This window comes from Colossoma macropomum, unplaced genomic scaffold, assembly GCF_904425465.1.
Source record: "Colossoma macropomum unplaced genomic scaffold, Colossoma_macropomum, whole genome shotgun sequence".
NCBI lineage: Eukaryota > Metazoa > Chordata > Actinopteri > Characiformes > Serrasalmidae > Colossoma > Colossoma macropomum.
Window position 1 is genome coordinate 16103482 of NW_023494801.1, and position 15193 is coordinate 16118674.

The 15193-nt window shown below is 38.9% G+C and overlaps 2 protein-coding genes across 2 annotated transcripts; one reads left to right on the forward strand and one right to left on the reverse strand.

The window, feature by feature from the left end:
• Positions 1 to 54: 54 nt before the first annotated feature.
• hmox1a (heme oxygenase 1a) lies at positions 55 to 5177 on the reverse strand. Its single transcript, XM_036590203.1, has 6 exons — positions 4771 to 5177; positions 3274 to 3385; positions 2767 to 2982; positions 1714 to 1986; positions 602 to 650; positions 55 to 487 (listed from the first exon to the last, which is right to left on the reverse strand). Exons 1-6 carry the CDS (start codon positions 4809 to 4811, stop codon positions 363 to 365), a joined length of 816 nt encoding a protein of 271 aa, XP_036446096.1. The 5' UTR covers positions 4812 to 5177; the 3' UTR covers positions 55 to 362.
• A 1170-nt stretch (positions 5178 to 6347) lies between these two features.
• foxred2 (FAD-dependent oxidoreductase domain containing 2) lies at positions 6348 to 14877 on the forward strand. The gene is made up of 10 exons (XM_036590380.1): positions 6348 to 6479; positions 8216 to 8438; positions 8694 to 8999; positions 9557 to 9808; positions 10569 to 10901; positions 11004 to 11170; positions 12015 to 12180; positions 12311 to 12537; positions 12849 to 13019; positions 13850 to 14877. Exons 2-10 carry the CDS (start codon positions 8221 to 8223, stop codon positions 14080 to 14082), a joined length of 2073 nt encoding a protein of 690 aa, XP_036446273.1. The 5' UTR covers positions 6348 to 6479; positions 8216 to 8220; the 3' UTR covers positions 14083 to 14877.
• Positions 14878 to 15193: the final 316 nt, after the last annotated feature.

Below are 15193 nucleotides of genomic sequence, written 5' to 3' on the forward strand. Positions count from 1 at the left end.
TGTGGTGCTACTTCCCATTTGTGCAGGCCCCCCTTTAAAAAGAGACACTTAAGAGTCTGTAAATAATTATTATTTATTATATATGTACAATTTATGGAGTTTCACATAAACATGAACTTGAGTGCATAGTGTAGTAGAGGTATATTAGTAATGATTTGAATGAGCAGAGTTGCCACAAAATCTTGTGGCAAGAGTTATTAGATAATTTAGGATTGTTCACAGCTTAGAAACTATAAGAATCACATGTGCAAAGAAACTTGCATTTTCATGATCACAGTACTTCAGTTGTATCTTACTAGAATCATGTTTTCTCAGTGTAACATCAGTTTGTCCTAAACAGTTTCAGATCTGTGTTATGTTTTTTAAAGAGCATACACTCCCATGCCAACCGTCACCAATGCAGCACACACTCCTAATGTGAACTGGGCAACTGCAGATCTGGAAATGGTTAATGGGGTGGTGGGTGCCTTTCCTTTTCCGCTATCGCCTAAACAAACAAAATTAAAATGGTCAGTATTATCTTGTACAAAAGCACAAGCCTATGTGAAATTTGCATTTGCATTTTGGTTATTTCTGTGGGAAAATATCTTTTACTGCTTACCAGATGCCCCTTCTGTGATGCTCAGCATTTTCTGAAGGTCATCAAACACCTGTTTAAAAAAAAATTGATGTAAAGTTTTCTCGCCATAACAAACTACAACCTTCAAAAGTGTGCCCTCAATGCATAATCTTGGCTATTATTCTGTCAATATGTTGTAATTATACATTGATGGAGATGGGAAAGGACCAAATTTAGACAGTTTTAACTGTACAGCAGTTGTTTTTATAATATGCCACACAAGATGCAAAAATGGTGTACCACTGTTTTACTGTGGTAAAGTGCAGTATATGTTGGAGTTCATTGTTAAGTGTTCATTAAAATGCATATTAGTGCTTTCTAGAAAAAAAAGTGTAGTATACTGAAGTGCCAATTATTTATTAAATAACATTTTACTGCAGTAAAGTAGTATAAGTGGTGTCTTGTTTAGTAAAGCATATACTATAGTGTAGTATATTCTTTAGTATTCTTCAATATGTTCTTTAGTAGTGTAGTATATGGTAGAGTTTTAGTTTAGTGGTTATTAAAATGCATATTAGTGCTTTCTAAATTAAAGTGTCTAAGTAACTTCACAGTAGTAAAGTAGTATACTGTAGTGTCCATTGTTTATTAAGGCACATACTGTAGTTTTTACTATATTATAGTGTAGTAAACTGTAATGTCTTGTTTATTAAAGAAAATACTGTAGTGGTTACTATATTTAAGTATAATATCAGGGGTGTCCAAGCTTATCTGCAGAGGGCCGGTGAGGCTGCAAGCTTTGATTCCAATAAAGGTGGAGCACACATGATCAGCTGTTTGAAGACTGAGACCAACTGGTTAAATGAGTAGAATCAGGTGTTCTCATGCTTGATGGGAATGAAAACCTGCAGCCACAGCAGCCCTTGTAGATAAGGCTGGACACCCCTGATAACATACTACAGTCTTAAAAAGTGGTAGATCCTTGGGGTACATCGAGTGAAGTGTCAGTTGTTTAAGTATATACTGAAGTGTTTTGTATAGTATAGGATCCTAAGTTAATAATGTAGTGTATAGTGTAGTATTTACTAAAATGTAGCCTGTTGTAATGTATGAATTTGTCACTAAAGCTAACGGATCCCACTGATGATACTTACTTCAATGTTGAATTCGAAAGCCCTGACTGCTTCATCCAGGACCTTCCTGCGCTCCTCTTCAGTCAGCTCAATGCTGTTCATCCTGCTCCTGTACAGCTGCTTAAAGCGATGGGGACTCGTCACTGCAGGGAATGAGAAGAAGGCCACACCCTCAGTGTTGCTGAGCCCCATGGTTTTCTGGGTAATTTTTCCTAGAACCTGACCTCCTGACAGGTCACCAAGATAACGGGTGTAAGCGTGAGCCACCAGGAGATTGGGATTGCATCTGCCAATCTGAGTAAGAAAAACAGAAGTGTGGGTTAGTAAACTGTCATTGTACATGGCACTTTCATATCCTCATTCAGAGTAATCAGGGGGTGGATTCCATCAAAGTACCACAAAATCACCCTGCAGACATTACGGCGATCATGCTATGTTTACAATGGCGCTAAAAAAAGTAGTTCTTTTAGATGTTGATCCCTCATCAGCAAATACTGTATGGCCTAAGCATTAATCTGTGCTAGTCATTTTTCACAGGGGCTGTTTGTTCTGTAGCAGCTTCAGCCACATTCCCATTGCTTTAGCATCCACACATTAATTAGAAGTGATTAGAAGAAATAGTTCAGCTATTAAATCAATTACACAGTTTTTCCTTTAGCTCAAATGTAGTAAATCAGCCAAAGACATGGTTGGAGTCTGAAGTTTGCTTCTTTAGGTTTGCACTGAAACTACAAGTAACAGAAGCTTATATCCCACCCATTTGCACTGTGCAAACTACATGCCAAATCATTTCACACTTGCCCCAAACTAAGTTGTTATCCTAAATAGATTTGTGTGGTTCCTGACACGCTGTGACTTTCTGTTGTCCATAAAAATGGACAGAAGTATGTCATATTGCTAAAACAGTAGCTAGCATTAGGAAACTTTTGAATCTTTTTGTCTGTTTTTCATCATAGCTTATCAAGTACATTTAGGATGATTAAAAATTGTCCAAGTGTTATTTTTCACTAAACTATTTATATTTGTTATAAATTACGTCTTTTATAATATGTTATACTGTGTTGTGGGCTGTACCTCTCTAAGTCTCTCTGTGTATCTGACTGTTGCTGCAGGTACTGTGACTCTTTTTCTCCACTGTGGGCCAAAGAGATACTCCAGATCTCTCTCGAGGGGCTCCAGTCTGGCCAGCTCCTGGGGGAAATAGATGGGCTCCACTGCTGGGTGACCTGAATTTTTGTCCAGCTCATCTTCCAGGGCTCGGTAAATCTCGTACAGAGAACACAGGAGAAGCTGCAAACGCAATGAGAAAGAAATGCTTGAGAGCTGAGCATGCAGATTTAGAGAACTGGGTTCATTTTTCAGAAGGGAAGAGAAAGAGAAATAGACAAAGTCATTTTTTTTAAGGTAGTGCTCACCGTGGGAAAAGAGACTAGCAGTTTTATGAAATGTTCTCTTCAGCATGATTAGAAAGTTAAAACAGCATTTATTCATACTGTTCCACTGTTTACCATTTAATGACATGTCTGTGTTTTAAACAGTTGATGTGTAGAATAGATACCAGCCACTGATGAGCATTCATACCTTGTACTGCGGCAGAGTGATCTGCCCTTTCTGGTAGTTCAGCATTAGCTGGGTGTTTTCAGCACGCACATGGCTATCTTTGGTCACTTCTTTTATCTGCTCTGACAGATCTCTGTGGATGTACATACAGCACTTTATGTAAAGTAAGCAATGAAATATCATTCATTTATAAAGCAACATTTATTTATAAAGCACATTTTACACAACCGTTGTTGATCCGAAGATCCAAAAAACTGTTGCTTATTATACATTGTTTTTATATTGTTATTATGTATTATATTACTATAAATGCACTGTTATTATGTGTCAATTAGTCTTCACTATCCCTGTTTCAGCCACACAAAATGAACTCAATGGGATTTGACCAAGATGTCCATAAAAAGTATGCACTATACCAGAATTTTCTAGTCTATCTATCTATCTATCTATCTATCTATCTATCTATCTATCTATCTATCTACCTATCTAAATGCATAAGTATGTATAAATGTATATTTGATTGCACTCTTATAAAATATCTGTATTAGAAACTATTCAACAGTGCTGTACAATAATTATATAATCGTATTTTCACCTCTGAATAATCTTCTTAGGGTACTGTTTTACAGTACTTGCGTAATATTCTGTAGTAAACTATATAAAAACTATCTGAACTGATTATAACATACAGAAACACTTTAAAATGTCCTTTATAGTATCCTGTAGATTTACTACAGCTCCTTTTCTTTGAAGTTACATATTCAGGGACGCGGGAAGATGTTTTACGTTAGGGGGGCTGAACTTTTATGCAGCGTATAGCCTATATGACGTGTCATTAAAAATGATTTGCCTTTTTTATTTATTTATTTCTAATGTATATCTAATAGTACACGTCATACAGAGCTATAATGAGGCGAGAGACGACTATATACACATATAACTGACACATCAGACCACCGGCTCACCGGTGTAACCTCCACCTGAATTTGTCTACCTCAGACTCATTAATTGCATATATGGAAATGTGTACAACTGTACATATTATAGCTTTTATTTCATAACCTATGTTGCTGATAAAAATCTGTGCATTGGAAATGGTGCGATACTGGTTTATATTAATGTGTAAATTTAGAGTCTAACGTGTACATATTTTTATGTACTTTTTATTTGTTTTTGTGCTACAAGGGTGCTAGGATTTTCACTCACCTACGCACCTTGTAAATGTGATGTGACAATAAACGTCAAAAAAGCCGATTTCTTTCAACTCACCATACTGAAAATACGGCGCTCACTTTATGAGCTCAGCTACTGCAGATTTTTAAAACATAAAAATACAATCTGCACTTTTAAACGAGCACACATGGGTCTTTACTGTGCAAAGTAGTTATTATTACTTTTAATAGTTGCAGTACTGATATCAGGGGTGCAGCACCCCTCTCAGCCCCCTACTTCCTGCGTCCCTCTAACTACATATTTGAAGGTAAGTTTGCAAATATGGTTTGATGAGCGGATTCTCACCTTCGTCCACTGTTTGTTGGTTTGCTCTTGGTGCTGTCCATCTCTGAAACTGTAGGTCTTTGATGAACTGTTGATTTGTCCTCCTCAGAAGGATAATGAATTATACCCGAATTATTGCTGTGTGAAGTCCAGTCGCTGCTGTTTCTGCTCTGAGCTGACAGCTGCTCTGATTTCTCATGGTCCTCTCTGCCTCTTTTATATCCACTCCTTTCCCTTCTTGTTCGCAAGTTCAATCAAATGGGAAGTGAGAATGTTGAGTAATGCCTCACATGCCGGAGCTTACCATGAGTGGACATATTTCAGCCGTGAGTAAGACTCAGAGCCGGAGAGAGTCATTAAACTAAAACACAAATACTCAGAAGAACAACCGGGCTGGACACAGATGTCATCTGGGAGTATTTACAGTCATGAGCTCGCGTGTTTTCGCAGGTCATGATCTAATCAGCGTCTGTGTTTCTTAACATGACTCAGCTCACAGAGAGCTGGAGGACCGCGGAACCATGACACAGCAGAAATAAAAGAAAAATGAAAACTGGGAAGAATTTAAAAGCACACACACACATTATACATATACATATATATATATATATATATATATATATATATATATATATATATACATATATAATGTGTGTGTGTGTGTGTGTGTGTGTGTGTGTATTAATACACCGTTATAATGTCACCGCTTAGTCACTTCTTTTAAGTAAATCGTTATCGTGTTGCTAAATGCTGCTTGTTCGTATATAACTCTTGTGCTGCTCGGTGTTCGTCTCTTCTACTTGAGTCATCGTTTTTGAAAGTAGTGACTTTTGTGACCAGATGATGGCGCTAGAGTACCGGTCTCTAGTTCTGTGTTACTTTTGACCAACACTTTTCACATATTTTTAAACAGTGGAAATCAGCCATAATTCTATGTTTGTTACAGCTGTATAACTGGCTCGTGACTTGTTTCGTCCGGTTACCGTCACATAAAAGCTAAATAGTGATTTTGGTTCTGTATGAGTGGCGGAGCAGGCCGGGAGTGTTTCATCATATTAACATCTTATATCTTTTTTCATTCAAACTTTACCGGACGTTCAATATAACGCTCAAGTTTAGTATCATACAAACATGTTCAAAATTTTCCTTTTTTAATATTTTGCATTCAAATGCAAGCTTGGTAGTGCATTCCGTTAATACATCAAAAATAGAAATGAAAATCTTTATACCAGTCAGTTCACGGTTTCCACTACTCCAAGACGGTGAAAACTCAATTGAACTGAATGGAACTTTTTAACAGAAAAAACATCAAATAATTTACAGACTGATTTTAACAAAAGCACAGAAATTTGTTCTTGTAGATGTTTATAAGGTTATAATGTTTTGCAATAACTCATCGCTTTAGATCAATCAGAACAAGTTGTGTTGTTTTTACTTATCATACTATAGTTGGTAGTTGGATATGAATAGATTTTGTACTGAAACTGAAAATGTTTTTCATCAAAAATGTTATGGATTATATACAAGATGGCTGATAGGCCACGCCCTCCTCTAATCTCATTGGCGGGGGATCATGACGCTGTCAGTGACGCGGTGTGCGTGGTTTGCTGCGCACTGATGAAGATGTTGTGGAAAAGGCTGAGAGAGGCGCAGGGATGTTTATCCAGTTCAGATCATTGAGCAGTCCTGCACCGATTTTTGAGGGACAGAGTGATCCGTTTTGGTGAGAGGTGCGTCGTTTCAGTTATACGAAGGTGATATTTTCATTCAGTGATTTCCGCTTCATGTATCGCGGTGAGAGTTTCGGCGTTTGCCCGGGATTCGAGCCCCTGGTGGCGGATAGCGGAGCAAGAGCAGCGCGGGGACGACCATTCAGGCCTTAATTCTGCAGAGCGCTGTGTTTTTAACATTTACATTTAGCATGTGTTGGGTTCACCTTCACAGCGATGTCTGAATGTGCAAAATAAAACCTGCACCCGATTCAGCTGAAGGAGAAATGTTCGGGGACGCCGCTCTGTGGACTCTATAGACCTCTGCAACTTAACGTTAGCTAGTTAACCTACGTTAATCTACACTTGGAGTTCAGGGTTTAGCTAACCTAGGTTAGCTACTTTAACTGAGTGACCAGAACCCGGGAAACCAAATCACTCGAACACCTCTATAACTAAAGACCCAAATCCTGGCCGAGGGTGTTTCAAACATTTTTTTTACAGAGCACAGCCAAATAGCAAATCCTATGTGCTGTAAACAGTTTTTGATTTCAGTCAGCATACACTCAGAGAGCACTTCATTAGGTGCACCAATTTTGTATCTACATTGTCCATTTTATCAGCTCCACTTACCATATAGGTGCACTTTGTAGTTCCTACAATTACAGACTGTAGTCCATCTGTTTCTCTGCATAATTTTTCCCACCTTTACCCCATTCATCAGTGGTCAGGACCACCACAGAGCGTTATTTGGGTGGTGGATTATTCTCAGCACTGCGGTGACACTGATGTCGTAGTGGCGTGTTAGTGTGTGTTGCGCTGGTATCAGTAGACCAGACACAGCAGTGATGCTAAACACCTTAGTGTCACTACTGGACTGAAAATAGTTTACCAACCAAAATATCCAGCCAATAGCTAGAATCCTCTAGTCTACGGGTACACAACTCCAGTCCAGGAGGGCCAGTGGCCAGCACAGTTTGGTAGTTTCCCTGCTAGAACACACCCACTAAAACTGGCAATTAACAGATGAATGTAATCAGGAGTGTCTGAGCAGGTAAATCACCAAACTCTGCTGGACACCGGCCCTCCACGCCTGGAGTTGTGCACCCCTGCTCTAGTCCTTCATCAGGGGACCAACACAAACTGTGCAGCAACAGATGAGCTATGGTCGCTAACTTTACATCTACAAGGTGGACCACCAAGGTATGTGTGTCTAATAGAGTGAACAGTAAGTGGACACAGTGTTGGAAAAACTCCAGCAGCACTGCTGTGTCTGATCCACTCGAACTAGCACAACACATACTAACACACCACCACCACGTCAGTGTTACTGCAGTGCTGAAAATGATCCACCAAGTAAGTAATACCTGCTCTGTGGTGGTCCAGGGGGGGGTCCTGACAATTGAATAAGAAGGTAAAAGGGCGGCTAACAAAGTATGTGGAGAAACAGATGGACTACAGTCTGTAATTGTACAACTACAAAGTGTAGATACAAGGTATGTGTACCTAATAAAGTGATTGTACGTGTTATTGTTAGCCTGTCTTCAAGTTCATAGCTGAAAGAGAAATGTTAAGTTAGTGCACCTTGTAGTTCTCTTTGGATTCAGGGCTTTGTCGGTTTCAAAATAATATTCACAAGACTCTATTGTGTGACTCTTCCAACTGTGTTTTCTTACAGAGCATAGTTTCATATACTGTACCTTAATCCTTTGTACTACATTTAAAATGTAATACATATTCTGTTGTTTCTTCATCAGTGCCCATGGAGCTGGTCCTGGTTTTCCTTTGCCTTCTGTCTTTCACTTCTCTGGTCCTCAGTGTCCCTGACCATCACCATGGTGACAACAGCACCCATCACCACGACTACTGCGTGCTTGGGGCTGGACCTGCAGGCCTGCAGATGGGCTACTTCCTCTCTCGCAGTCAAAGAGACTACATAATACTAGAGAGAAATGCTGGACCTGGAAGTTTTTTCCAGAAGTGAGTGAACTCTGTAGAAGTTGTCCTATTACACTCAGTGAGAGCCAGATTTGAGGGCAACTTGAACATAAATGTTTATGCAGGTTTAAAGAGCCTGTGCAGCTAAGCATTTTGTCATCTTTACTGCTTTTCATTTCATAATTTGCTATTCTGAACTGAACTGAACTCCTCTTTAAGGCAAATATTATTTTGCCATTAATGGAGGGTATTGTTGCCTATAAAGTTACATGGTATCGTTTGCTGTCTTCTTTTTAGGTATCCTCGGCACAGAAAACTTATCAGCATCAACAAAATCTACACAGGCAGGCAGAACAAGGAATTCAACCTGCGCCATGATTGGAACTCCCTGCTGAGTGACAGGCCAGACCTGCTGTTTCAGAGAATCAGCCGGGACCTTTACCCTGAGGCTGACACCTACCCTCTCTACCTCTCTATTTTTGAGAGCGAGCTGGGGCTGAAGGTTAAATATGGGACCGATGTAGGAAGGGTTCGAGCTTCGGATTTGACTGGAAGCAAAAGCTACATATTGACCGACCAGCATGGGACAGATTATAAATGCAGGTATTGTAGCAGCGGTTTTGCACATTCTTACAGATCAATCTTGCATGTTCTGCATTAGGAATTGGTGCTATAAATCTGACTTCACAATGTTTCAGATCAATTCAAGTGCATCATGAAATCTTAAATTTCATTACTATTCTGTTCGGTCAATTATGTAGGATTCAGAACTGTTTTTAAAATAAAGTGAAAACTTGTACACAACTCTGTAATATCGACAATAAAACGGGTGCACCAAGCATGGAAACAACCCAGGAAGTTTTGTTTTGGTGGAAAATGATCCATACTTAATTGAATATTATTTTGGTCAGTATCAACAAATGGAATCAAGACCAGTGTTTTAAAATCTGCATGGTTGAGTCAACATCACGATACACTGACGCATCTTTGTGTCCCTATTAGGAATAAAAATCCATAGCTCTATGCAGGAGACCTTTGTTGTGATTTATGTTTCTTATGTCTGTTTATCATAGTATCAGTGTTAAACAGATAAGGAAAAGTTATTCCCTTATTTGTTCCTACCTTTCACCTCCCGACACTGTCTTTCCTACTGTTTCTAGAGTTCTGTTAGTGTCCACAGGCCTGTGGGTTCCTGAGCAGGTGGACTTTGTCGGCTCTGATTTAGTGGAAGGCTATGAGTCCATTTCCACTGATCCTGAGGAGTACAAAGATCAGGCTGTGCTGATCCTGGGCAAAGGAAACTCAGCCTTCGAGACAGCGCAGAGCATTTTGGGCAGAGCCAGTCGGATCCATCTTTACAGCCCGAGTCCTGTACGACTAGCCTGGCAAACACATTATGTTGGAGACCTCAGGTACATTCCTTTAAGGCAGTTGTTCTCAACAAACCAGCCCTCCAGACATCCAGTCCCTATGTGCTGGGCGATGGGATTGAGCAAAAATATGGACTATCTGGAGGACCTGTGTGCTTTGTGACACATCTGTACCATAGCCTCAGTTACCGTGGACAACAAATTTTCACCTTTTCCTGAACTAAGTAAAAGAGAAAAGCCCATTGACTAAAACTTACGGAATGAAATGGCGCTCCAGTTATTTTGTCCATACACATAGTTTAAGCACATAGAAAATAGGTTGGGGGAATTAACAAGAAGTATTCCTGAAAGTTGGCGTGAATCAGAAATTACAATGCCTTTCCCTTTCATAACATGGCCTATTTCTGAACAAACGATGGTATTAGGGATGGTCTCTGAGTTAGCCATGCATTTTCACCAGATGATCGTTTGGTTGTGAAAGATGATGTTATTGGTTAATATTATTTGAACTCTGAAGACATTTTCAAGACAGGCAGATGTGTCTACATTTTGGTTATGAGAAAGATGACAGGAAAAACAAGACTTTTGTCTTTTAAATGATGTGATATGATGAAGTATGACCAAGAACATGAACTAACAACGTAAAACAAAAAGTCTATTATGATTTCGGGTTTACTTTGTTCTTCACTTAATTTTTTATTACTCAGACAGGGATAAATTTTGTTACTGTTTAAGTATTTTGTATTTGGCTGTGTGTCACCATGCTGAGTGCTTACTTTCCTCACTTATCTTTGGCTTTTAGGGCAGTGAATAATGAGTTGTTAGACACATACCAGCTGAAATCTCTAGATGGCTTAGTGGAGGGAGGACTGGAGGACATTGCAATTGTCCGTAGGAGAAGAGAAGGAGGGAAAAAGAGAACTGGAAAAAAGAGGACTGCAACGTCTTCAGAGAGAAAAGAACAGTTCTACCTCACACTCTCTGAGCTTTTGGACGGCCAGGACAGCAGCAAGAGTGCTAACATCACTGCTGAAAATCTGCCTGGGTACCATGATGACAACTTCTCATTACGTCAACCATATGACCGTGTGATCCGCTGCCTGGGGTTCCGCTTTAACTTCACCATCTTTAATGGGTATGAACATTTTATAACAGCCTACTAGATCTTATTATAAACATAATAATATTAAGAAGGCAAACGTTTGATGGACTGTGTATTATTTGCTTTGTCCTCCAGCTCAGCCCGTCTGCCACACAGCAGTTGTGCTCGTGGCCGTCTTCCAGCAGTGACGGCGTGGTACGAGGGCAGAGGAACCCCCAATCTGTTCGTCCTAGGAACAGCTGCACACTCCAGAGACTACCGGACGTCAGCTGGAGGGTTCATTCATGGATTTCGCTACACAGGTCAGCTTGCATGTTGTTATTGTTGCTTGCAGCTGGTGTCTGAAAGTCTTGTTTAACAATAGATGTTTACTGTTAATAATGGCCATAAACTATTTAACCTCTGTTGCTATGGAATGGTGGACTTAGATAATGGACAGTATTTGAACTGAAAAATGCTTTTTTTTTTTTTTGTTTACTTACTGTAGTTCTTACTTTCTGCTGTGCACCATGTTGTCTGTTCTGGTGTACCAGTGATATTGCTTTTTGGTTTCAGCAATATTTTTATCACATATTTTCAGATAAATTTGAAAGAACAGTTTAAAATTAAAAAAAAAGAAAATATGCTTCCTTTAAATGTTCACAATACTGTATGGGGTAATTGGTATTATTTTAAGAGAATAAAACAGAATAAAGCAGTCCATTGAAACCAAACTATGTTAGGTTTGTTAAATGTTCTTTGATCACAGAGGAGCAGTTATCCAGAAGTATGTTTTTTTTTATTAGTTTTATCAATGCAAACTTAAATATCATCTCCTACCATGATATTCTGAGATTGTTTTTTCTGACCCAGTCCTTGAGCCACCCATAGTTATTTCTTCAAATTTCTGTGAGAAACTATATGGACAAGCATGTTTCCAGCAAAATTGCAATTAGTATTTTAAGTTTGTAACATGAAGTACATTTACATTTATATGTAGATTAGATGTAGGGATGCACCGATCATTAATTGTTATGGAAAATTGAGATTCTGATTTCTTTACAGCAGAATTGGCCGATGGACCCCTCCCCTAACCTTTCCCAAAACACCAAGTTAAATTCAGTGTGGTTGTTGATGCTTTAGTAACTCTCATGTCTGATACTGTAGTGCGTGCCGTACATAAGGTCTTGGAGCAGCGTTACCATAACAACGCTTGGCCAGCTGCCAGACTGTCCACCAGTCAACTACTGTCTTGGATTTTGAAAAGAGTTAATGAAGCCTCTGGACCATACCAAATGTTTGGAGTTTTGGGGGACATTATACTACTGCAAGGGTGAGAGCTGATTCTGTTTCGTTGTTCTCAGTGAATCCATCTATAAATCAATGACTTGAAGTGAAAAGACTGCTCTCCAGTCTTTTTTATTCTCAGTGCTCTGTTTAAATCAGAATGATCTCTCTCTCAGAGCTCACTGTGAATATCTGGAGGAGTTTCCCGTGCAGGCTCTGCCTCAGTTCTCTGCTCTGTCTGGCCGGCGTATATCTGAGCATGGTCTCCTGGTTGTGGTCATGCAGTACGGACTGAACCACACCAACACCCTTGCGCCAGGCCGGGCCGAATCAGAGTGGACCAAAGCCTGGAAGTCCAACTTCCTTCACCCTGTCATCTACTACTACCGCACACTGCCCACAGGTAAGGGAGCATTACATAAATAGAAATAATGGTAAAAATCAATGCATGATTATATTCAAAGTGCATGAATGTAGAGGTTATGTAGAAATATATCTGAAGTGCTGATGTAAGTAGAGGAATACAGCTATTTCATTTTGTGGAAGTCATGTTTAAAATTTTGATAGTAAAATGATGTACTGCATCAGGAATGGCAAGTAACTTCTGTCTGTTGTTCTTAACATGTTGCTTGCCTTATACAAGCATGCAGATGTACTACTACATGGGGAGTTACTACACCATGGCTCAACCATTTTTATTTTGTTTATCCACAGAAAAAGACATGAGGCAGCGTCCAGTTGGCTGGCCACTGCCACGTCCTGATGCTGTGCATCACATGGTTGAAGACTTCCTGACCGAATGGGACCAGCCCATCTCTCACAGCCAGCCACTCAGACGCTTCCTTGAACACTGCCTTAAAACCGACCTCAGAGCATTTTACGCAGGTGGGTACATTAAGAAGGGACTGTATAAGTGAAGGTATGATTAGACCACTCAAAGCAACAACGCTTTGGATTTATAGTCTCTAAATAACTAAACTGGGCTTAGTTTCCCAAAAGCATCTTGGTGTAAGGAGTGTTAAATAGTTGAGAGAGTGCTCAGTGTGATGCTCACTCTACCATTTGAGAATCGTCTTTGAGTTAAGATGCTTTGGGAAAACTCCGCCATAACAATGCCAAGTGGTATATTTAGTAAAAGGAAATTAAAGGGAGAAAAAGTGATTATGCCATAATCTAATAATAAGAAGACGAAGAAGAAGAAAACTTTTTACTTTAAAATTTATATATTTTATTTATTCAGTGGTTTTAAAAAAAAACAAGTTCACAGAGTGCTTTACAGAAGAAATAAACGAATATGATTGAAATTGAAATGAAAAAAGACTGAAGTCTTATGTAAAAGTTGGGTATCCCTGGTCAAATTACAATTTGTTTGTTAAATTAAGTCAATACATCCTCTACTAAGAACACACTTCCGTACAGCTTAATGCACAATTACTGTTGATTTGCTAAATTTAACGTAATAGGAAAAAATAAAATGTAAAATGTTTGGCACATCTTATGTTTTATGTTTTATTTTCCTCCCTATATTAAATTCAGCAAATAAATAGAAAATTTCCCTTAAAACTTGCAGAAAAATATAATATTTCAGTTTGTTCCCTGTAGTGGATGTTAACCTTTTTTTAATTTAGAAAATTACTTGTTTCACTATGTATAACTGTTTACTTTAAGCTTGCTTTGGTGTTTATGTCCTGTATCTGTTTTTTCCCTCCTTCTAGAATCCTGTTTTCGTCTTTCTCTCACTAATCGCAAGCCGCCCCTCTTCTGTCGTCAAGGCTACCTGAACAAAGAGGGCTTTATGGGTAATAGTCACCTGTGGCAGCATGCCCGGGAAGCTGGACTCATGCCAGCACATCAGGGCTCAGTTATTCCTGCTGATGACGGGCCGTTTTCTGAATACCTGCCGCATACTGCTGCTGCAGTAACTTCGACAATCAACTTTGACCTCTAAAGGGACCTATAGAACCAAAGATCAAGTCCTCTGTGGTTATGAAACTCCTTTTCATCCGTCTATACCTCTTTGTAGTACTCACTAAATGCAGAGATCGTTATTACACTATTATTTGTCAGGATGTTGTATAAGCAAAGCTGCTCATGTTATTATTGTGTAGAGTTTATGTTAAGTTCTGCTATGGGATACAATTTTATTTATTTTTTTATACTTGCTGGGTACTTTCACAGGTTTACATATGTTTAAATGTGCAAATACATGCCAGTATTGAGTGAAGTGAGATTACAGAAATGCTGTACAAACCACAGCTTCAAAATGATACAATGGAGTTAGTCCTCTCAATTTTGGGATGGGGATCATATTTAAAGCAAAGTGAGTTTTATTTTGTATTTTTCTGATGTAAATGTTTAATGTCAGATTCACTGTTCTCATAGTGAAAAGACTGTATACCGGATCCAAACATTGTTTGGAACACAACAGAGCTGGAATCTGAAACTTTTACAGGAATATTAATAAACACTGTTATGCAACACTAGCATATTTTTAAATGTTGGGTGCAGTATAGTTGACTAGATGCCAGTAGTACAAATATTTGTAATGTAATTATGTAATTATGCCAGTTGGTACAGATTAATGTTGGTATGAAAGGGGCACTCTGGCCAAAATGAAAAATATAACCATTGCTACATCTGTTGTAAACATGCCTGAATGTCTCCTACAGAAAACAAGAGACCAGAGAGTAAAATTTTCTGGATTAAAGATGATGAGGAAACCCCTCTTCTGATATATTTTAAAGGTGAGAGAAAACGTGTTTTTTCCCCCCACACCTGTATTTACTAGCCTGTACATCAGTGGTACATCAGTGATTTTTTTTTGTTGTTTTGGGCAGTGTGCAATGTTTGCTGGATATTTTAGTAAGAGACCATGAAGTGACAAACACACAGAAACACAAAATACAAAACTGTGATTTCTGTCGGACCTATGAAGCTGAGTGAAACAAGTGCTACAGAATACTGCATAATATTTTTTTAAGAGCAAAGTACAAGAGGCTTCACTGCTGTGGATTTTTAAGTATTTATTTTATTCCTACTTTTTTTTAAGTTTTTAAGAA